This window comes from Lichenostomus cassidix, chromosome 1 (genome assembly GCF_008360975.1).
Source record: "Lichenostomus cassidix isolate B80296 chromosome 1, HeHo_3.0, whole genome shotgun sequence".
Taxonomy (NCBI): domain Eukaryota; kingdom Metazoa; phylum Chordata; class Aves; order Passeriformes; family Meliphagidae; genus Lichenostomus; species Lichenostomus cassidix.
Genome location: NC_139479.1, coordinates 73,377,833 through 73,402,628, shown reverse-complemented (window position 1 = coordinate 73,402,628; position 24,796 = coordinate 73,377,833). Strand labels below are relative to the sequence as shown.

Sequence of the window (24,796 nt, the reverse complement as noted above, 5' to 3'; positions counted from 1 at the left end):
CCACAGCGTCACTGCAGCAGAGTGACATGTTGGTCTGACCAGCACCCATCCCATGGTCTCCACCAGGAATATCCTAGGCACAGGAGTACTATGGGAAAAACCTCTAGTGGGTTTGCGTGGGTTTTTTTAATTATTTGCAGACAATGAATTTACTGATGAACTAGTCAAGCTTTTATAAATTTTGCTAAAAGTAAATATGCCATCTTTCTCTGACTACTATATAAGTGCCTCAAGAAAATGTAATTAAGACAATATTGATTTATCACACACTTCCAGTGTCACTGATCAGTTATGCCACTGACATTTGCACAAGCTCTTTTTGACCTGGAGCTTGCAGCAAATACTCAGTCAAGTAGTAATCTATATTACACTTCCTGGAGGTAATAATCTGCTATACACAATTAAAATTGATTAGGTCTTGATTTTCCAAAGTATCTGAGAAATTCATAGCTTTTTCCGTGACAGAGAAGAATTTTGCTTGATTCTGATACAAAATAAATCTGAGCCTAAAGTGAAGAAAAAGCCTTCTTTTTTCTACCAATAATCTTCTCTTTATTGCAAGAAAAAATTTGCTCCCTCCCTTGGATGCCAGCACAGACATTAAAAGATAATTCTTTTCTCCTTATATACTACGCTCTTCAATGTTCAAACTAATTTTAAACTCCCGCTTATCCTGGAATTTAAGACTATTACTATTATTACTGATATTGATGGGTTTTCAGCAGCAGATTTATATAATATAATGCTCTGCAATACTATTATTTCATTATTTAAGTGGAAGCTCAGCATCACCCCTAGTAGATTTCTGAGCAGTTTTCTACTGGTGACAGCAGCATCTCTTCTTCTCTTGCCCTTAGGAAGTCCTACCCAGCTTATACTACATCTCCTTTCACTTTCCTTTTTTTTTCTAGACTGCTATTTCAGATGTTTTTGTACTCATTTCAGTTTGAGCTCAGTTCTAGACTCTAGCTTGTCTGATTTCATGCATGTCAGGAAGTTCTCTTACACACAATCCAGGAACCTCCTGGTCTGTTTCCTCTCTGCTGTGTTGTATTTCCAGCAGACAGGCAAGAGCAAGATATAGCTCTCACTCCAAACGAGGCACTCTTTCCTCAGAAGACTGTTTCTGTTGTTGGACAGTCATAGAATCATAGGATATGCACAAGGATCACTGAGTCCTGCACAGCATCATCCCCAAGAGTCACACTATATGGCTGAGAGTATTGTTCAAGTGCTCCTTGGGCTCTGTCAGGCTTGGTGCTGTGACCACTTCCCAGGCAAGCCTGTTCCAGTGCCCAACCACCCTCTGGATGGAGAACCTTTTTCTAATATCCAACCTAAACCTCCCTTGACAGCTTCAGGCCATTCCCTCAGGTCCTGTTGCTGGTCACAAGAGAGAAGAAATCAGTGCTTCCCCGCAGGTTCCTCCTGTGAGGAAGAGTATTTTCTCGATGCATTGAACATTTTTTCATGCTTTTAAGTGTTTGTGAGAGAGCTGGAAAAGTTCTTAGTCCATTTGGAGGAAGAATCTGTTAAGGTCTTGGATATCTAGCACAAGTTGTCTTATTGGAATTCTGATAATAAAGTGCTTAGTAATGTAAATGAAAAATCAAAATAACTTCTCTAACACTCTGGTGTCTTCAGACCTGAAAGAACTGGAGTGGTCAGAAACTGTATATGCATCTGGGACACAAAGAGAGGTGAAAAGTCAAGCTAAGGATTTTGTCATGTTTCACTATTCAGTGTAGAATTTCCCAAGGCAGCTACCTGAAAGGAAAGAAAGAGTAAAGAAAGAAGCTAATATATAACATTCAGTCCTAAACTAGGAAGTATTCATAGGTGTATTGGAACAAAGAATTAATATCAGTAACAAGCTGAATGACCTGCCCTGCAATGACTCAGGTCTCACTTTTTCCTGACACACCACCAGGCCACTGTCACTGTGGCAGGACAATCCAAGGCTTATAAACTCAGAGCTGAGCAGCCACATCCTGCCAACCACAGGGCTTTGTGACAGGGGACTGTAGATTGCCAGTCACACCATCAGGAGTCAGGCTGAAGAGCATTGCACTCAGCTTCTCACACTGCTGCAAAGTTCTCAATACCATCATTTTCATGTGCAGTGTAATAACCTGTCAGCTCCAGACAGACAACTGAAATAAAAGCAGTATTTTTTCTTTCACTGCCACCATAGGACAAGAAGTCTAGCTGGATTTGTGCACTGTAGGATTATATTGATTTTTCTGAAAGCAATTACAATAAGGCCTATTATACAAGACATAGCAGCCAGAGCAAAGGATGACTAGTTGCAGAAATAACTGAGATGGGAGGAAAAATGCAAATGATACAATACTATATCTATTTTCATGGACTTAAAGAGATATCTTAAGGGAAAAATTAAATAAATCATATTGCAGCTCCATTTTACTTGCCTGTTAAAGTATTCAAATCGTTACATTCCTATGTTAGGAATATGATTCAAACTTCTTCTAATACATTTTTGGCCCATATGCAAAGCTTTATATTATCATTTGTGAATGTAGTCCAGTAAAAGTAATCACATACAGTGATATAAGAAAAACCTGTGATCTTTGCCTGGTTAGCTAGTTTTTCCTTCAAGCAGTGTGATGTTTTTATCTCGGAAATCAATTATCAACTCAGCACCATGTAATTAATTCAGCTGCCTGAATACATTGCTGTTTTATGGCATCTAAGAGGTCAATGTGATATTGGTGAATGTAGCCCAGGACCTACAAAAGCTCTTTAGCCACACAGAAGCTAAAGTGCAAGCAAGGTGAACTAGGGCATTTCAAGTGCAGGAGAGGTCTGTGTTTAGGAAGCTGAACCAAGATGCCTTGCGGAAAAATTGCTATTTATTTAACTTCCTTTCTCACATTTTCAAGAAAAGTCAGGGGTACAGACAATGGCTGAAGACTCTTCATCTGATCATTCTAGCCCTGCATAGAGCAAGAAAAACTGTTTTAAAGCAGATCACAACCTGGGTCTGTCAAGAGATACACCAGATGGTAACTCAGCCTCCTCTATCTCTTGGCTATATTATTAAGCAGCATCACCTTGTATCGTCTTAACCTACTGAGCAGGAAGAAATGTGAATACATTGAACATTTTTCATGCCATATTCTCCACCTAAAGACATACAATTTTATCGGGCACACTTTATATGCATGCCCTTTAAAAGAAGCATGCTTCACTGGGAAACAAGGAGGTTAATTAAGCAATTATACTTCCCTTAGGCTTTACATTACTGTCAGTCACAAAAATACACCAATATCCTGAATTTAAATGGATCAGAGTTACACACTGTATCCCAGATATGATCACATAAGTACCTTATGCAATGCCACTGATATCTCCCTGTGTCTATCAGACACAGTTATCTCGTGGTTACATTTGTCTTTTTCACGTGACACTAGTGGATATAATCATACACTTCTTAGTCAGTACCCTTCTATCTCTTTTTCTTCTACTGTCACTTCTAAATTATGAGTTTCCAGTTATTACAGGAATACCTGCAATTAATCATGGCAGACATTACTTATCCTTTCATCCTACTTCCATTTTATGTGGTCTGGAGGCTGGTCTGTTCTTCCCTTCTTTAATTTGGCTCTTGTTGTGTTGCTAACATTCCCTGGTTTGTGCCATCAACAGATGTAATTTCTTCTCCTCTGTGCAAAGGTCTTTAATGAAAATACTGAATCAAAGTGGCCCTCAGCTTTAGTTTCTGTTCCACTTAGCCTGACTTAGCCTGTGCATCTCACACATGCATATATCTTAGGAGGCCAGTGAAACAAAATTTAGATATGTGATCTGCTCATACATACAGAGTGTGCAGACCTCAACAATAGCTTCTTTATTTAGTATAGCTATCATTTTTTTTCTGCCTCTGTACTGAAATCAAGGAGGAATATTACATGTAATGAAAGTTTAACTGTTCTTTCCACTTAAAGCTGTTGCTGAAAATGTCTGAGATTTCATCCTGCAATGTCTGTGCTTCAGGTACTCAGAGTAAACACACAGTGGAGTGCTTTTCCCATCAAGATGATGAAAGCTTTCAAGTTTTTCTTGTACCACTGATATTGGCCCATTGCTGGGTCTCCTTTTATTGTCGTAATACATACTTTTGAGTATTTCTCCTAGGCATAGGGAAAGTGCTATGAAAGGTCATACGAAACTTATTTGTGCCGAGATGTTTCAGCAAAAATCTTCCTTTTTGATTTGTCTCCCAATGAAGAACACCTCTTTCCCCCCAGAGCAGCTCTGGTGACTGCAAATTAACAGCAAGTTTCCAGTGCTTTACTCTATCTCCAGATGCTGGGATGACATTAAAATTCTCTTCTGCCCATTCTTCCCCCAGCCTGCAGATCATCCTGGACTCTCTTTTTCCAGCATCTCCCATATAAAAATACAAACCCAGGCTTTTTTCTTGAACGTTCCATCTACCCAGAAACTTATCTGGAACAATATCCATAGTGAATGCTGTGTGAAGAGGGGATAATGAAGTATTACAAGACCTCTGGCTGGGACACTCTCCCAGATTCCTGCAACAAAGGATTAGTGGCTTTCTGAGCTGACAATAGCATGCAGTTCAACATGTTTCAAATCAGCTGATGAATCTACCCTCCATCAGCTTTTCTAATTGCTTCTATTTTAGTCTTTTAAATGTTCTGTTGGCATTGAGAGCCACAATTTGATTACACACTCTAAGGAAAAAAAGTACTTTCTCTTGCATTACTTGTTTTTGATCTGCTGCCTGTAACCTCATTAAATTCCCTCTAATTCTGCCATTATAGGAAATACAGAATAATAATTTTCAATCTCTTTTCACCATGTTATTCAGAGATTTTTATCTTAGTCATGTCTTTTCAAACCTGAGCAATTCTTTCCCATTTAATTTTGGGAATATATGCCACAGCTTTCATAATTGTTGTTGTCCGTGTCTGCACAATTTTTTATTCCTTTTGTATGCTTCTGTGCTGGAATTGTCTTTAATATACATGGGTGTTAAGCTGAAGGCATTTCTTACATTCCTTACATCCATCCAGTCACATAAAGGAACTTTATTGGAGAAAGTGAGATCTCAAAATGCAGTGTTATGTTAATAAAAGGGTAACTCTCGTAGCTAATAAGTCTCTGAGAATTGTCTTTATCATAATTTCCTGGTTGATATATACTAATTCTCAAATATACTGTGGACAAGAACTGACTCCCACACACCAGAGTTGTTCAAATTCCCATGTAAAAATTTCAGAATCATTTTCTGGTGTAATTTTGAAGACAGGAATAGGCAAATTATCAGACTCCTTCCTAGAAAATGTTCCTAGGCTTAAAGCCAGCTGTGGCAAGGGAAAAAAATCCCTAAAATTAAGGTTAGACTTTTCTTAGATTTAGTTTTAGCCACATAAAAGCCAAGCACATTTAGAGCAGAATCATCAGAATCAACCCCCTGACAACATTTTGAATTAATTGAAGTTCCATTTTCTCCCGGTAGCACATTCTGCAGAAAAATATTGCAAACAATTCTACTTAATGGTCTTCCATAAAAAATAGCTGAGCAGAATGAGTCATTTTCTCAGCTGGGGATAAAGAAAAGATCTAGAAGGAATGAAAAAGTGGGCAACACGAGCAGCATTTGTCAAGCAGATGACACTACAGCACGCCAGCTTCCTTTGCTCCTGCACTGGTAGCAAGCAGCTAGTGCTGGGATTTCACTGCAATGTCACCTGTTCTCTCACTCTGCTCTCCAGGAACGAAATCTGCTTCTGCTCTGTTGTTCTACTGAACCAAGAGCTGAACAATCACTGAAATCAGCTGTTGTAGTATCACCCACACCAGACATTTTGTTTCCAACAATCTGTTTAATTTCTTAAGAAGCTCTGCCTCAAAATGCCAGCAGTTGAGAACAAAGGCTTTAGTAAGGTTTTTGCATCATAATGTCCATGAAAACCAAAGCTTACATATCATGGGATATACATAAAACGTGTTTTGTGTGTATCTACATCTAGTATTTTGTTATGACATATTTTACTGGTTTACTGTTTAAAAATAGATTTGGATTTGGACTATGAGGAGAGGTTTCAGAGATAGGAGTGAAAAAAGGTTCTTTTCCACAAATACCTTCACTGACTTCTTGGACTGCTTCCACTGAATTGGGTTTTAGTATATTTAAATCCTGCCCACCATAGGTAAGCAACAAACAGAAAAAAGGAAAATTTTAATGATGCTGCATGACTTTTAATAGACTTTTGCATGATTTATTGATGTAAATATACTTCAAATAACTGGTTGGACATTAAAGGGCAAATGAAATGTTTTTTCTTTAACAGACAACTTGGAAATGAACAGTATAAATAGAACATAGTCATCACCACTTTATTTTATGTCATTCCAATCTACTATCAATTTCTTTTTATATACAAATTCAACTTTTTTGTAACCTTGAATACCTAGAAAACTTGCATAATGAAACATGTTATTTACACTGTGCATGAGTCACAAATAATTACAAATAAAAAGTATACAAAATGATTAAACTGTATCATTACATGAAAAGCAAGGAAGATATAGTAGATGTTCTGATTAACTATAAATGTTTACATATTTGTACGTCCATTTCTAATCTGAAATTGCTAGATGATGTATCTGATGATTTTGATCAGGAATATTAGTTCTTATGCTTGCACTACTGGAGAGGAAGCAATAGTTTCAGACATAATGAGCCACTTAAGAAACATTCATGGAACTGCATAGGATGAAATGTATTTTTTTTAAAAAACAAAAATAAAATATTTGACATTGCAAAATATAATCAATTTCACTCATGCCATACAGATACATTGTATACTAAACCAATACTGTAAGATGGCATTGCAAATAAATCATAACAGAGCTATAACATTTTAAAAATAAGCAATTCACACGGCATTTGTATCATAAAATAGCAGATGTACAATATTATTTACATTGCAAACTGAAGAGAGAATAACCCCATGAAACCGCAGCAAACAAACTGCCCAAAACATCGATCACAGACCTGATCCATAAAATTTGTAGGCATGTGTGTAATGTATGGAAAACCTGTCCTTGGCTGAGTGAGACACTGCTCTGGACACTGTGTGTGGCTCCCACCTGTGACCACCCATGGGGTATGGCTGGTAGCCAGCAAATGGAACACTTCCAGGATCCCACCACTGATGGTTTAGCACAGCAAGGAGCCTAGGATATGGTTTCAGAGCTCTTTGCAGACTTTTATCCCAAACAAGGACGCCTGCTATGTAAAACAGGAGCCACATGGTTTTGTTTTGTGAGGATTACCAGGAGGTAGGAAGGCTGCAATTGTTCAGAGCTTTCTGGCACAGCAGCACTGACCAGGGTTTCGACTGTGCTGCAATTATCTGCTGTATTTGTGAAGGCTCAGGACCACCACTGGGCAGTCCTGACTCACAATAACATTCAAAGTTCCTACCACAAACCTTGCTGGAAACTGAACCCAACTTGCCAAGTCCCAGCAGGGTATTTGGGCATGGATCATTTCAGCAACCAATCTTTAAATAGTGGTTATTAAAAAGGACAAACACCTCCTGCCCCGTGGCAGTATTATAGCTGCTCAGGATAAAATTTACCTATGGAAAATGAGATGGAACTCCTATGAGGTGGCTGATCAGTGTTGACTACTGTATTTGAATTGTTCCACATCTGGAACACAAAATTTGATAAATGAGCTCTGCCTCACAATTGTCCTCATTTATTTCTTGTTTTTCCTTCTTATTTTCCTATATTCCTAGATATTTTTTATGACACAAGAGAGAGTAGGTGGTACCTCCTGCAAACATTTGAAATTCCAATTGCTGCAAATTCCATTTTTCCTCAGGACTTGCCAAATTGAACTGCATGACCTGCACTAGCTGAGTAATGTGTCAACATGTATTGAGCTCTACAACATAAGGTGAGCCCAGTGAACTTGAAAAGTTGGTCTGCCCCTAGCAATAAACCTAAAATATCCATACAAAACTTCTCACCTGAGATACACAACTGTTCTGCACATGTCTAGAATGACCTTTTATCCAGGATTTTCAGGCATTGAGCAGCCCAAAAAAAGCTACTGACACGGCTGAAGAGATGTCAAAAAATTCCAGACAGGAAAAAAACGTGCCACAAAAGAGATAAACCATCTTCTCTGTCACAGGAAAGCAAATCTGCAACATACTACCAGATGCAGTCTGCACATATGAGAACTCAAATAATGCAGAGACACAGACAAGCTATTTTTTTTCCTTTTTTTCCCTTCTCCCAAGCAATGGGAGAAGAATAATAAATACAGTCTGGGTGGTATCTTGAGCAGCCAACAATGTAACTGAACTGGTGCATTTCATAGTGTTGTTACTGTGTTCAGAAGAATGAGCCCTGTCAATGACTTCCAGGGAATTAGTGAACTTTGGGACTACTAAAATCTGGATCAACTTGGCGTCTGGATTGCATTTGCTATGTAATTTGTACAAAGTCACCAGGTAACTTTTTTTTTGCTTTGGAGATCTTTTGGCTTCAAAAGAAAGACAGTGAAGGAAGAAATAAATTTTTTATGAGCACCTGTTAGGTGCATCAGCAAATTTTAATGAGGAAAAGCCCAACTCAATAACTTCCCCTTTGTACCACTTTTTTAACCATATACACAAATATTTCTTTATTTGTCCTAATATTCTGTCTTCTTTGATCACCTCCTCAGTGACTTAGCTCTGAAATAGAGGCATCCTGGTCACAATCAGGAACAACATGTTTTTTTAGTGAGGTTTCTCTGGAGAATCATTTTTTATGGCTATTGTGCGACTAATATGACAAGAATTAATTCAAGTGAGCTACCTACCAGAGGACGAGGTCAAATAAAGTGAGAATTGTCTCGAAGAAAACTTGTGTGATTTTTTAAAAATCCAGATAATTTCCCCACTACAGTACACTTCCACATGCAACTGGAAGCAAAAATAAGAACAATTTTTATGAAGGTGCCAGTGTCTATGGCAAAGGCTTAATCAAATATATCCATTATAATGACCCAAGAAACTTCAAAACTGAATAAGCAATGCAAGAACTTCTCAATTTCAAAGGATTTTTGTTGTTTTGCTGATCACTAGTAACTCATATATGAAATTTTGGATCTATTCATCTTTATGAATCAGGTACTGTGCAAAGGTCATGCACCAAAATAGCTCATTACTTTTCCCTTTCAAATGCATTAATGGGGAATCAGTAGGATGTAGTCCACCACTAGAAGTAATGAGAAAAGTAAACTAGAAGCATGAGAAAAGAGTATTTGTTGAATAGAAATGTTACTTTTAGTATTTAGACAAGGCAAAACTTTGCTTGGTCCTGTGAAAACAAGAAAATCTGTATTTTGATTATAAACATTTATATGAATACTAGGCTAAAACTAGAGGCATTGAAATAGAAGATGTGTAATATATTGTATATTGCTTTTCTTATATCGTGTACATTATGTTTCTAATGGTGACAAACAAGTAAAATCTTTTAGGACAAACTAAAAGGACCTCATTGCAACAAACACCATTATAGCAGGTCACACTATGAAAGCAACATGTCAGGTCACAACACAGTGCAGGCACGCTGCTAAAAGATAGTCTGAAAAGGCTGTTTATCCTTCTGCTACCTGTTAACAGCATACCTACATAAGTTTTGTAAAGTTTTTTCTTCTTGTTTGAGGCCTTCAGTGGCATTAAAAAAAGAAGGGTAAAAAAGGCAAACTGTTTGTCCTCAGTTACACTGTGGAAGAATCATATCACCAAAGCCTACTCAAACAGAGGCAAAAAGATAAAATTAAGAAGTATCAACAGAAGTGGAATAGAACAAGGCTGTTTTGTTTCCTCTAAAGAAGGCCCAGGCTATTGGCACTGCTTGCATTTGCTAGAAAATAGAAGTGGCTTATCAGGAGGAGATTCAGGAAAGGCATTCACTGATCTCTCTAAGCCTGCAAGATTTACAAGTAGCATCTGCTTTTCCATTTCCCAGCAACATATGAAGAAAGACCCTTTGCTATACTCAAGGCTGTGTAAACAGTTAGACACAAAATAGTAATTTTAAAACAAGAAGAATAAACTTTAGATTACATTTTTTTTCAGAAGCTCATAGGATCAACAGCTATCAAGACATACATTCTGTTATAGGAAGAGCAGTACAAATGTTAAAGCTTTTAAGACCGTATATAGTTCACTGCACACACAATTTTCCCATGGCCTACACATATGGCACATCAAGTTTTTACATAGACTCATGTTCCCATGGAGGGATTAATACTGAATTCTGCTGCATTATACTGGTGCTGCAGCCTTGAATAACTTGCTCAATGCCACAGCACAGGCCGGGTTAGTACAGACATCATGCACTTCAATTGCTCACAGTCAAAGACAGAAATGACAGAACCAAACTTTACTGTTTTGTTTTTTTTTTCAAGTAGGTAAGTCTTTGGTTACTAATAAATTCAGTTGGTTTGGGGAAGCAATCATAACTGAACTAACAACTTTCAACCAAGAGGTACTAACTGGAACTTCCAGACCACTAAGTCTGCCAAAGACATCCCAATAAAAAAACTGAAATGCAGCATGTGATAGCTTGTATGGACTCTGCTTCTGTTGGCAGGTGGATTCCTTTGCTGAACATCTAGTTACAGGACAAGTAATCAGATGCAATTTTGCAATTAATCCCTTGATTTCAGTGTGGGAAGATCTTGGTGTATATGCTTTCTGAGCTTTTCTGTTCATGCCATCTGACAATAAAAGTCTAACTTGCCCCATCCCTTCCCAATAGACCGCAGGCTGATGTTTTAAAATAATGTTCAGATTCACAGAGTACTAAAATTAATCTCCTAACCATTAAGTTGACAGAAATCTCTAGGGACACTGCCTTACCTCCTCTGTGTATTACTAAAATGGAAATACTGTTGTTAGATCATCCTTTGTCTGTAAGAAATTTTACACAAACAGGTTCAGTTCATAAATGTCTCAGTGCTCTAAACCCTGACAGCGCTCTACTATCCTTTAAGGGCATCCAAGATTATTTTAATGCTAAGCAAGCATTGTTGATAGTGCAAGGTTGTAATCTTGTTAGTGCAGAATGCTTGTACAAGTCTCTTCAGAGAAGCTTTGTAAGACAACAATAAAACAGTACTACAGAACTACACAGAAAGCATTTGCACCCAGGGGATAGCTGTCCATTTCCACAGCAGTGTAGACTTTGAGGTGGTCAATCTTCACATTTTAGGAGTACCCAATATTTTCATCCAGCATCCAAAACAGAGAAGTTTGAAATAAATCAAGCAGCAATTTTTGGCACTCATAAAGCTGAGATTAAAACTGCACTCTACTGAACTGTACTGTCCCTTTGGTCTGCTCTCAGTAAATGACACAGCAGCAATGTGTGGCTCATGACTCTTCCTAAAATTCCCACTCCTAGAACTGAGCATTATGAACTCTGGTGAAAATCTATCTTCCTACAATAATCCAAGTTATCTTCACATATGTCTGGCTCTGTTATTAGAGATGTTTGTGACCACCTTAGATAGGAATTAGCCCTCAGATTTTACTTTGGCAATACTGAAATTAAAGGGAAAAGTTGAAAGATGACAACTCTAAGGCATCAAAGTTAATTGTCCTCTAGCATTACCTGCAGGGGAAATGAAGATGAGCCTGAATGAATCACCAGTTAAATCACCAATTTCAGCTGGTTCCTGGAAAAATTGTTTTAAAAAGTATCAGAAAAATTACTTTCCATTCACACTTTCTTGAATTTCATGACTCCTGATTAGATGAGAGAATCAGAACCACAGTCACAGACAACTGGAAAATTGTTATCAGTTCTTCTAGGCAAGATATTGCATGCAAAGTTCAATTTGTTCTCAAAGGCTTTGGGAAGAGACTGAACTATGACTTGGTGGGCCCAGGCTGTGAATTTCATGCCAATAATACTAGCTTGTTTTGCAGAAGTTTCTCCTTACTACAAATTTATTCCACTGACATACATAAATATACACCACTGGATTATTTTTAGTGGCATTCAGTTCCTTCTCTATGGTTGGCTGTAGAGGCAGAGCAAAGTGGAAAAGAGAATAAGGGGATTATTTGTGGCTGTGAAATAATTGGTTGGACTCTCCAGGCTGATGATCTGAAAATGCCTTAATATTTATGTGTTTTACCCATGAATTGCACAAACAGAATACACATAACCTCTTCAAAAATCTGTGGGATCCTGCAGAAAAGCACTTTAGCAGAATTTTAGTAAACTGGAACAGGGTAAACTCATATCAAGACAGAATGTAAAGTCAGTCCTATGGAGCCCACCATATTAAGAAAAACAAAAAAACAAAAACCAAAAAAGCCCAACAACAACCCCCAAACAAAACAGCTACTATTCTCTTAAAATAGTTTGCTGAAAAATACCTGTGTCATTAATCTCTGGACTCTGAAGAAACCAAAGTTTAAAAACTGAAGGGATGAAGATGGCCATGTTTTTGACTGAAGGAAGGGTGCATGCTGAAGGTGCATGATTTGGTTTAGAGTAATCCCAAGGCTAGGTGATAATATAGCCATAATATCTCAAGATAGGTACTGGACAGTGTCCACATATTTTGCATTATTTGTTCCTAACTGTATTTCTACAAATATAAGCAGTCATATTATTTTCTATAAAATACAAGGTATGCCATGGAATGTGTTCATAATGTGTAGGATGTGCAATGCAGATAACTGGTGGTGCTGCATGTCCTGACATTTCTGTTCTACCACTGAACCTTAACACCCTGATAATAACTGTACACACTGAATGCCAGATTAATGGCATTGATGCTAATTAAATCCCAAAATCAAGATTACTCTTGACCTCTTTTACAAAGAGGACTTCTGCAAGAACAAAAATTTGCAAAAAGAACTCTAGTTTATAAGATATCCGAAAGACAATGAGCATAAATACTTTACAAATATTTATCATGGTGATTTGATTCGCTGATGTAAGTTATTATTTATACCCTACACTTGTCAATGCCTCGGATCTGAAATGCAGAGATTTTATAACATGTGTGCAGAAAAGACACATACTACAGAAAGAATCTCTAAAGAAAGTGGTGAAGGTTATTCCTGAGCTATGCATAGGTCAGCTTCTGGATAGATAAGTAAAAATAATTACTTAAGTCATAGTAGAAACTGCATGCAACTACTGCCAGCCCTGTCTTCAGCTGAGACCCAGCCTGTACCTTGCAGAACTTTTCACCTTGACCAAACAGGCTGAGGTTCCCTATCTGCAGTAGACTGCTGCACCTTCAGGGTCATGCACAAGTATGGTGGAATTGCTCTGTTGTGGAAAATAAGTAATTGAAGAAGAATGAAGAATAAAAAAGTGGTTTGGTTTGTTTAGTTTGTTAAATCCAAGCAAGTAGCAATATGAATTTGCAATATCATGGCCCAGAAGAGAATTCTTTAAAATGCAAATGTTCGAGGAAATGGAAAATAATTACTCACTTTTTAGTAAAGATACATTGAGGTTTGGAAATTTGCTTTCACTGTAGCTCTTAGATTTGTGTTCTGGGAGTTTAGTTTTTATTTTTCAGTTGAATAAATTTAGCAATAAATTATCTTTCCCTCCCTCCTGCAAAGAAAACAGAAATGTCAAGCCAAAGACTTCTTTTTCAGTATTCAAATATTGGCTTTACCATGACTTTCAGTGCTTAACTTAAGGTACTGAATTTTGAAGGGACTGTGGTCAAACTGATTCAGCAGATAAAGCAGAAACTGCAAGGTGGATTTAGAAAGTGAATTAAGACTAACCCTTGTCATTCTTCTTCTTTGTGATCCCGATTATTTTTAATTTAATTTTCTGGGTGACTTGCTTTCAGTGAGAATTTTTTCTTGCTTTTTCTCCAGATGTTATGATACTTTGATGTGCCTTCACCTCTGTTACTGAATTCACCCTTCTCTGGCAAGCCCACAGTGCCTATTTTTAGCTCCATGAGCTACTAATCCAGTTTCTCTGACAACTGCAATTTGTTGGAAGAAATGACTAGTGTTATGTTGTCTCAGAGCTATGAGCCCATTTGAGAAATTAGCTTCTTAGCTGACCTTTAAAGCAAGTGAGAATAACGTGCCCACAATTCCACAGGGTTTGGATTTCATTATCACAGCAGTGTGTGTGAGATGGGCTGCCCCTGCTGCACAGCTCTGCCTCTCTGCTTTGTTTTCCTCGTAATTATAGAAACTGTTTACTGTACATGGAAAATCTGCAAGTTTTCTCAGCTCTCGAGCACAATACTATTTCTAATCCCTTTTCTCTGGAGAGTAACAGTTCACAGTGTGGAGGACTGCATACTATTGATTCTTCCCAAGAGGAACTTTCCCACGGACCATGACTGCAGTGAAAATCACCACAGATGTCTAAGGATCAGAATGGCAACTGCAAACGGAAGAGAAACATATGGGAGAAGCGTAGCTCAGTGGCAGCCCTGGTCCTTCCCACTCCTCTCTGGTTCAGAGCCTGACACAGGATCCTGTTGGAGAATCTGGGTACTCCAAGTGCACAGCAACCCAAATACAGTTTAGGACAGGACAGATAGAGCTTTAGTAACTATGATCATAGTGAGAGAATGTCCAGCCAGCACCTCATCCTCTGCTCTCCTTTCTTTCCCAAATTATTGGTGACACTGACCTATATACTGTTTCACAAAAAAAAAATGGTGAGGAAAAATTATCATTTCAATGTTAAAAAACCCCAAAAATCCATTTCTGTGACAGATGGATTTCTTAAGTAGCTATTCAAAGAAGGAATCAAGCAGTAAATAACATGATGGTTTGGAGAGATGGCTCTTGCTGGATGCATCAGATAATACACTAGCACTATCTTAGAGCAGAAGTGGGGAGTTGGCAACAATCACAGATTATTAGTTTTTAGTTGAAAGGAATGTTCCTATAGCCAGGATAAACTCCCTAGCCAGACCTCTAAAATCTTAAATATTAATAATTTTACCATCACATCCCTTTGACTCTGGGGCTGAAGCCAGGCCCTTGTCCCAGTGTACTTGTCTCCACATGTACTTGATGTCCTATTCTTTACATCCTCTCATTCTTGACAGCAGTGGAATTAATCTCACCTACAGCATGGCAGCTAATCTGAACTAGTCCTCCACCTCCACACAGTGGTCACTGGGCAGAAAAGAGAAGAGCACATCTAAGGCAGTGGTTTATCTCCTCCCTAAGTCTTCCTCGAGGAAAGCTCAGTCTTTGAAATGCCAGGATGTCTGCACTGACTGTAGAGGGAACTGACCTGACTAGCTCAGACCAGACCTAAGTTTTAGATACCTAAATAGAGATCAGCTGAATTTCACTCATTTTTACAGCAATTCCCCAAAACCTTGGTTCTCTAGAGCATAATGGATCCCAGTGCAACTTGGGCACCGTGAGACATAAGTATAATAAGGAATTTTCCAGAATCAAAGACATTAATGGCTGCAGCTTAGTGAAGGGCTAATTTTCCAGCAAGGCAGTATCAACGTCATGTACTAGGATGGGAATTTTTACTAGAATGGGCTTTGTTTAGACTTCAGTAAAAGGCACAATGCTGTCCTGTCAGGAAGCACATTTAAAGCTTGACTTTGGGATGCTCTGTATCTCTTAATAACCTCTAAACAACTGAGATACATCTCAGCCTTACCCAACATGATCTGCATGCCATTTTTGCAGAAGCTGCTGGGTGAAATACTACTTCCTTGGAAATTTACCACAGACAATTCTTGGTTGAATGTGCATTTGAAAACTCCATATATAGGACTGTTTCTGAAGGAATGGTGTGAACTGTGGATTATCTCACAGACTTTGTACCTTTCTATTATGATACAACAGTATTCCAAACTTTCTTTCTGTTTAGGTATTTCTAAACAATATTTACTTACACAGCAAAAGAGTCTCCATTTTTTAAAAAAGTGCTAACATTTATCCCTACATACTTTTAGAAAGACATTCTTACTACCTCCTCCAAATTTTCCTTTGGCAAAGTATCTCACTTGCCCTGTTTCACATCTAGTTTTGCATTCAGTATTGACACTATCAGAGGAGCCTCCTAGTCCTACATACAGGAAAGCCAAATAATACAGTAAAGCAGGACACTCTTTGCATTTTGCATTTAGACTGTCTTCCCCCCCTCCCCCCCTCCAATTTTACTCTGCAACTAGAACTTCAACTCTTATTTAAAATAAAAACCTCAAAAATCGTGTATTTCTCACAGAATTCCACTAAAACTTCAAGGATTATGGGCTCTAAAATAAACCTTATGCCCTCAGAGTTCATGACACTATGCAAAACACTTTCTTGCATTTTGTATGAATAATCTCTGTGTCACACAGCTTCCAAATAGATGAAAGCTAACCTCAGCAGCACATCTGTGCACAGCTGCCCTCTCCTACACACACACTTCACTTTCTTCAGGTGCTTCTTATTTATACACTTGCAGGCCCTACAAGAAGTTTTCCAGAGAGGAATATTTACACTCTTAAATACTGACAAGCACATGGGACTTAACTTAGGGGGGCAGATTTCTAACCCACATTTCCAAAACTTATTTAGGCATTTAGAATCTCAGGATCATTCAGCAAAGTAAGGTTTCAGAAAGAGGTTTTGTTTAAGCACAGAAAATGGCATTGAGAAATTTGCCCCTTATGTGACTTTTAAAATTTTACCTCCTCCTTCTTAGCAAATTTAAATAATCTGAACTGGGCAGCCATGCTTTCAGTGTACAGTTTTTAAATTATTTCAATCAACCAGAAGTACCATAGAAGCTTCTAAAATAAATATACCTGTCAGTACCTCCTTTTTCTTTCCTATATGATCTGCTCTCTCATGCAATGGCTCACATCTAAAAAAAATCTCTCCTTGATGGTTATTTATTTCTAAGCTTGCTCTTTTGCAATAAGTTCAGAAACTCTGATATTGATTTAACAGTATGTTCCAATCTCATTAGGGAAGGAAAAAATAATACCTTAGAGGTTTCTGGTAATAAACAAATGCCAAAATGGATTCAACAGTATTTGCCCTCTGTGGGTATTAATCAGTTTTAGCATCTGTTTACTCTGGTGTATAAAACAGAAGTCATCCATTGCATATACCTCACTGGTTAATACTCCTATTTATCATTCCTGGGTATATCTTACAACTATTACCAGTACTGCTGTTTCCAGGATGTGAGACTAGTCATACTCTGTGGGAAGTCTTTTAAAACACTCTGTTTACATCCAAAACACTTTTATAATTCTGGTCTACAGTTCTGATTTTGCTCTTCCTTATTTAAGCGAGTAGCAACACATACTTTTGGAAAACTAACAAAAAAACATTGCCTCATACAATCAAATTATTCTACTACATGCTCTTCTCTGAGGAAGAGGATGGAAGGATAAACAGTATATGTCAGGGTGTTATTCTTCCATTTAATGTCCTGCTGAAAAGTGGTTTGTTAAGGTTATAGGTGTTGTACAGGAGCCTACACAGAAGAGATTAGCATGGCTTTATTTATTGCTTCAAGAGTAGTCATTAGAGAGTATTGCTAAGGAATAATTACCTAGAAAACAAGTAGCTCAATGTGAGACCTTCTGCTAATGGAAAGTTAATTTTGGGCCTACAAATTCACAGAAGCACAAAAAACGTGTGTTAATGATAACCTGGCAAGTATCTCTCTGTTCTTTACAATCTACATTTGTTATTACCATCTTGACTACGGGATAAGGTTTATGCAGGCATTCTGGCATACAGTTCAGGGGAACGTGGCACAGAGGTTTTGTATAATTGGGCTAGGGGCTCAGAGCTCAAAAGCTTTTCTAAGTCACAGTCCTTATGGCATGCAGGAGCTTGATTGGCAGAGCTGGTATCATAAGCAAAGGGTTCAGACACTAGGAGAGATGTGCAGAACCCCAGTAGCTCATGTTCCTGACGGTCACCATGGCTACAGTATCAACCCTTTATTTATCCTGGAATATGCTTATCTATCCCTCTGACACTCAGTTTGATTCAATTTATTTTGGCCAGTGCAAAATGCTGAAAAGCAACACAACAGAAGATCTGAGACACAGCACTTGGGCTGAAAAGAATGTCATTCAGTGGGACCAGTTTCACTTATCATGGCCATCTTATAAAACAGATGTGTAGTCTAAGTTTGCCATCTGTGGTCACTGAGAAAGTTAAGCACACTTAAGGATTTAGGAAGCTTCATACTCTGTCTAAAGCAGTGGGGACAAGTGCCTGAAGTGCTTACCTGTCCTCCAGTTTTCAAAAGAAGCTTGGTTGTTGGAATGCCAAAGAGGGCTGGAGGCACTCCTGCAGCCAAGGTAACCAGCGTGTCCCTCTTAATTCCATTGCCTCCTTGCTAGCCAGGGAAGACACTTGCTTCTCTGAAATCCTCTCTTCTCTTTTTGTCCGAATTAAAACACACTCAGCCTCACTCTGATTTTGGAAACTAAAATCCTTGGAGCAAACAGCTGGGTTAACATCTGCTGCCACTGATCCTTCTATTAAGGCTGCCAGCAAAGTTGCCACTTTGCATCACACGTTGTGTTGGGCTCTCTAACGTGAACCCCAGCCCAGAGGGAAGCAGACTGAGATGCCTCATGCTGCTTTCAGAGGCCATTTTGTTGCTATAGTGACACAGTGACACTAACCTGGACCACAGATAACTGGAAGTCAACCTTCCCAAGCCACAGGAACAAGTTAGCATCTGCAGAGGTGAATGATCCATCTGTTGCCTGTGACTGAATTGCTGCATTCCCCAGTTTCACTGTTTCTCTTGCCTTCATGCATGATTAACGGCCAAGCCACAAAAGATCAATCATGTATATGAGGTTAAACACTTTACAGATTTTTGTTGTAAGCCTGCTCATGCATTGCAAATTAATAACGTCGATAAGGAGTAACTCCTATCTGAACAGATATATCTGTTGCTTGCAGAAACTAAAAACAAGCCACGGGCTGTAAATGCACTGACTTCACCCAAATCCACCTCTGGTAACTTGCACTGGATTCTTTTCCCTCTCTAAGGACATGAATGCCTGCTGTGTCACTGTAGCAGTTTTGTCTTTGCTGCAAGGAAGAGTAGGATCAGCCCTTTAACCCCAGTTATTATAAGCAGTTATAGTGCTTATATATAAGCAGTCACATCAACAATATATACTAACAAGAACAACGGTAGGATTTATTCACTATCTATGCCACATACAGCGTGTTAAGGGAAGCAAAGTGGAGGTCTTTTTAAGAGCAGAACCCTGACCAAGAACAGGACTTAGCATGCAAGATGATGGAATTATTAACAGTAGCAGAAGCTGATCAACTCCTACTTGTTGAGTCTACTGCATGCTCAGCATCTTCTATTCATCGGCAGCCTCTCTTGTCACTGGCACCCTCAATCCTGTACAGCATTATGAATAATGTATTACCTTGAGGGAAAGGAACCAACTGTCTCTGAGTTTGACAGGCTTTTTTAAGCTTCTTGTTTTGTTGCTAATTTAAGCACGTTGCTATTTCCAATACTACATATGCACAATTTTGCTAAAGATCACTAGAAACCAGAAACTAAGCCAGAAGCTCTGAGACTGCATTAGGACAGGGAACTAGCTCTCCTCAGCAAGCTCTGAGCACCCAGCAGAGGGGAGTTAGTGGCCTGAGACTTGAAGAGGAAAACTCAGAAGATGTCCTAAGTTTACAATGCTGCTGCTAGATTTTTGAAAGCTGTCTGGCATTTCAACTTGCCCCAACCACCAGTGCAGGTTTCAATGCAGGTTTCACCCACACAGCAGTGTTGGGTGCCATTTTTTTCATTCATTTTTAAATTGCCTGAAAGAAGGGTCTATTCAGATCAAGAAATATACAATGTGAAATTGATTATCAGAGTTTATGTCTTAGTGCAGTGCTGATACTTTTAAATGCATGCAGCATGTCATGGTTTTGCACTGCTTGCTTTAAAAAATGGAAGATGGATGTTAAACATGCTTGATCTTGCTGTTGGGCTTGGTAGGGAACACTGTAAACACAGGAGAAGATAGCACTGTGAAATGGCATGTGCACACACATGAACTGCACAGAACTGTTAATGACTCAATCACAAGGATTTCTTCAAAACAGGCAATTCCCATACAAGATTTCCAAGGTTTTAAGAGCTTTGGTTTTCTGTTTGCAGAGGAATGTTTCCAGGCTTCAAAACAGACTCAGATCTGAAACTGAATGTGGGAACGAGCAGAGAAGCCAAAACCACAATAACAGTTAATGACTATTGGCTCTCTGGTATTAAAAATGAAATATCCTTTGGGATCCTGCAAGAAAACCACACTTTGAGAGTCCTGCCTTAGCAGCAATTCTCCCATGCAGAGACCTTTGTTTTTGAATGGGAAATATTACCAGAGGGATGCAGAACAAAATTTATCCACCACCCTACCACTTCATTACTATTTCCTTTTTCCTCTGAGTTTGTGACCTCTATGCACTGCATCACAGAAAAGCCTGTGTGATGGGGAGCTTCAAGCAGATGGAAAAATCTGACACAAGATCTGTAAAAAGTGTTCTGGGGAAATGACTGTTGACTCTCTTTACCTCATCATCTTTGTACAAGAAACCAGCCACAAAGAGACTGATGAACCCAGCGAGGGGTGACCTCACATCACCTTCCCTTTGCCTTGTACCAGGAACATGAAATAGATCTCCTCCTTCCCTCCTCAGAGAGGGTGGATTTGGTCTGCACAGAAACTCAAGACAGCAGATGTGGCTACTTGCACCTACATGAAGAAATACAGGCATGTAAATTCTTACCCAGAGGAACAAAAAGATCATCTGTTTTATAGGGAGAGAAATGTTGAAAGAAAATTCCAACTAGAGTATATGGATTTATGCAACCATTTCAGCACCTATAACCTCTCCTCCTCATCATCTCAAGGTATAAAATTCTGAGAACCTTTTTATTTATGAAGACAATGCCAGGCAAATGAGAACCTTTTCCCTACCACTAAAAGTAAGTGTTGTTGAAGAAATGTTGAGTCTGATTACCATCTAATTGACATGGCAACATCAATCTTGATAATGTTTTATTTAACTTTGTAAAGGTGCCCAACAAAATAAGTTTGCAACCTAATATGAAAGGCAGCAGATGTAACTACTAATTTAGAAAGTGCTGAGAATTTGTTTTACAGTTTCCTCACACTGACATAGAAAATGTCCCAAAAGAGCTCACACTTTTTTCATTGACTTCCCTCATCATAACACTGACAACACAATACTTAACATCTGTGCTGCAATTCTAGATATGCTACCTTTACACAAGCTTATAAAAAACAAGGACTGTATATTCTTATACAGTCAATCTACTCTAATTTGGGGAGCTAGATGATTTATTTGCAAACACTATTAATGTATTGATGCTGATACCAGTACCAATTTTCAGTTCTCACACTGATCTCTCTGATTTTAAATTTCTTTATACAACAAACAAACACAAAGTCTCTGAGAGGATGAGGATGGTGACACAAACTGGTTTTGATTGCTTATCCAATTTGCCAGAAGAACAAGCATTTATCCATCATTTGCTATGAAAATGTTTCCACTGGTCAAGATCAGGCGCAGAATTAACCTTGACCGTTCTTATTGGCAACTGTAAGGGACAAGTTATTGAATTACAAGCTTTTGCTCTAAACCTCTACATCTGTACTCTTCAAATAGGACTATGGGTGGTGAGAAGAGAAAAAGCTTGGCCAGAGAGGTTGGTACTCTGACATCAGCACCTACTGAACAAGGAAGATGTGCCAGTGAAGTCAGACTGAAATCTAAATCTACTAATGGCTATTTGAAAAATTTTCACTCTAGGGAACTAAGTGATGACATCAGAACTATGGATTTGTTAGCTGGGAAGTGGCATTCCTCTTCCCAGTGGTGAAACATGACCTTTGATCCATTTATGACTCTTGCACATCTCAGTGGTGTTCCCAGGGTAAAAAATGCATGCTACATCCTGTGTATGTGCAAACTAATGGCTATAGGCTTAAACTTGTCATCCTGTGCAGGAAATGCTCGGATCTGTAGTTTGGATGGAAATTCTACAGCCTCAAGCTTGAACAGTTTTTCAGATAGGCCATAGAATTGCATATGGTATTTAACAAGGCAGATAAAAAAATAACTTCTCTAATCCCAAAGAATGCACTAGTACCAATGGAAGAAATCTTTAACATCAGTATTCTGCTAGCAAGTGAGTTAATTTGCATTGAAGTAAGTTTCTGGGCTAATTCCCACGCATTTACTCTCCTCAGGCAAGGAAAAAAACACCCCTGCATACTAAATTCAGAAGTCCTCTATATGCTGAAGTCTGTAAAGGTTCAAGACAGTCCTTTCTCATCCAGAAAGGCTTCATGGAAAGGAAGCCTGAGACATATTTGGCACAGGCTAGCAGTGCCATGCTGACTTAATCCTATACTCACAGGGGCTGCTGGTCAAATGGGAAAAATATAGAATTGTCATTCTCTTCATAGAAAGATCCAACTGGATAATCTTGAAATGTGGTGAAAGTTATTTCTTTTCAAGAAGTGCCTCACATTATGACTACTAAATCCATAAGCAAACTCATTTCTGCTCTGGATTAGAGAAATGCAGAGTTTTTCAGGCCTCCTAGTGCTGCTGAGTCTTCTTTGATTAAAGGGATTAAAGGCCTACGTACAGCTAAATCACTTTGGAACCACTGCAGAGGTTTTAACTAACAATCTGCAAGCTCAGAACAATATCACCCACTTCAGTATGATCCAAAAGCAGCACAACCGCACAGGAAAACTGACCACCATTACTTTTGAAAAGGAAAACCTGAGAAATAAAAAATTCCTGAAAATGTGCCAGATACACATCTTACTTGAACTGGATTAATTGAAGACAATAATACTATATTAATTAAAATCTTGAACTGCCATTTGCATTAAACCTGGAAAAGGACTGCCTTCTCTGTTTTGGTGGTTTTTTGATCTTCTCTAGAAAAAGCAGGGGACCTTCTGCCAATCCAACAACAGTGGAAGTTTCCTAATGAGCAGTCATTATTAATAGAATGGATTTTCAATAATCAATCTGGACTAGGAGCACAAGTCTTACCAAAAAATGTGGAAAACTAGCAGGTAGAGACCTTCCATAGTCTGCTGAAATTCCTCAGAATAAGTTTTCGCAATACCAAATTTTTAGAAAACTTCAGGGCTTCTACATAAAATCAGTTTGGCTGGTAATTTAGAGGGGAAACAAGTCTCACTGAAGAGAACTTTTCTGTTTGTCCATGCATTGATCTTCTGCACTTCGTTTGCATTGTCCTGTAAGGACTGGACATACAACACTGTAGGACAAATACTGAACATTATTTTAAATAAGACAAAAGTGTTCACCTAAAGCTTTAGCATAAAAACCAGATAAAGTGATTTACCAAAGTGGGTTTTTCTTTCTGTTAAAATATTGGTATTTTTGTTGCCTAAAATGTCAAGAAATGCCTTCTTCCCACTTGTATAACAATAAGGTTTGATAGGTAGAATGTATGAAATATACAGTAACTTCTGAAAAGCTATCTAAGCTCACTCAGCTTACAGTATGTGGAATGTAATTATCCAGAAAGTGAAATATGTATAAAAATAGGTAAAATTCCTACAATATTTGTATTGAGTCATAATTCCTCCTGTCAGGAAGGTTACAATAGCTCTACAGTATATGTATGAAATGCTTGTTCATAAAGTTAAAAAACATCATTACCTTACTGAAGAACACATTAAATGTAGGAATGCATAATCAGAACTGACTCTCAATTCTGCTTAGCTGGTGCAAATCTACAGAGAACCATCATCCTTTCTGCACAAAACAAGACCAACCTCTAATTTGAGAGTTGGGGCTTTGTTTTGTTGTTTTGTTTGCCATAGAGGGGCCAGACTGAAGTTTATGAAAGAAATTCCTCTGGAAGTGGAAGTACATTGTTTAATATTTTTTTCCCTATCTCCGCTTTGTTTACTGACAGCAGTTACCCACCTTTTAAAATGATTATTGCCTGACACTACATGGAGCTTTTACTGCCTGTTCAGAAGAAGGCAGTGAAATACAAAGAACTTCCAACTCCCCTGTCATGACCCAGTTCTGGGCTTGTGCTTTTTTGACGAGTCTTTGATCTGCAGCAGGCCTCATAGGCTGGTCTCCCGGAGGAACATGGTGCCGATGTTGTAAGACACCTTTCTCACTCTGGCAGATGTGATGGAGGGTTTGGGCGGCTTCTGACCACTTCTGACCTCTAGGAAGTAACAGATCCCAGGAATTTCCTTTGGAAAGTTTTCTGGAAGCTCTTCACGGGAACGAGGGATAAAAATAAAATTATCTTCCTTTTTCAAAAGCCTAGAAAAAAACAAAACAGACGGATGTAAAAAACCGCAAAACACAGTCCAGAAATGTCTCTTTGGAAGAGGTGGATCCTATGTGCTACCAAGTAAAAAATGAGTTAACACTACTTTGTAACATCTAGAGAAATTCTAAGGCAGGATCCTCAGCTAATACATATGAACTTATCATCATTAACTTCAAGGAGCTCTGTTGAGTGAGATCAAGAGAAAGGAAAGCCCAAAAAAACTCATTCTCTGAAAATCAGTGTCAGCATTCAGAAAGTAACGTACCACAAAGTGAACCAAATTCATAATGATCATTGTCCACAATATATAATTTGGTTCAATTAAAACACTTCAGTCTGGTCAGCTGGGCAGAAATTCACATTTCAGAGT

The 24,796-nt window shown here is 38.4% G+C and overlaps 1 protein-coding gene across 1 annotated transcript in view; it reads right to left on the bottom strand.

Annotated features, from left to right (window-relative positions):
- Window positions 1-22,963: 22,963 nt before the first annotated feature.
- Window positions 22,964-24,796, bottom strand: part of GUCY1A2 (guanylate cyclase 1 soluble subunit alpha 2) — a 135,222-nt gene continuing 133,389 nt past the window's right edge. Inside the window, exon 8 of the mRNA XM_085064016.1 lies at window positions 22,964-24,416. Within this exon, the coding sequence (XP_084920142.1) occupies window positions 24,209-24,416 (208 nt within the window). The 3' untranslated portion in view covers window positions 22,964-24,208. The remainder of the gene's footprint in view (window positions 24,417-24,796) is intronic.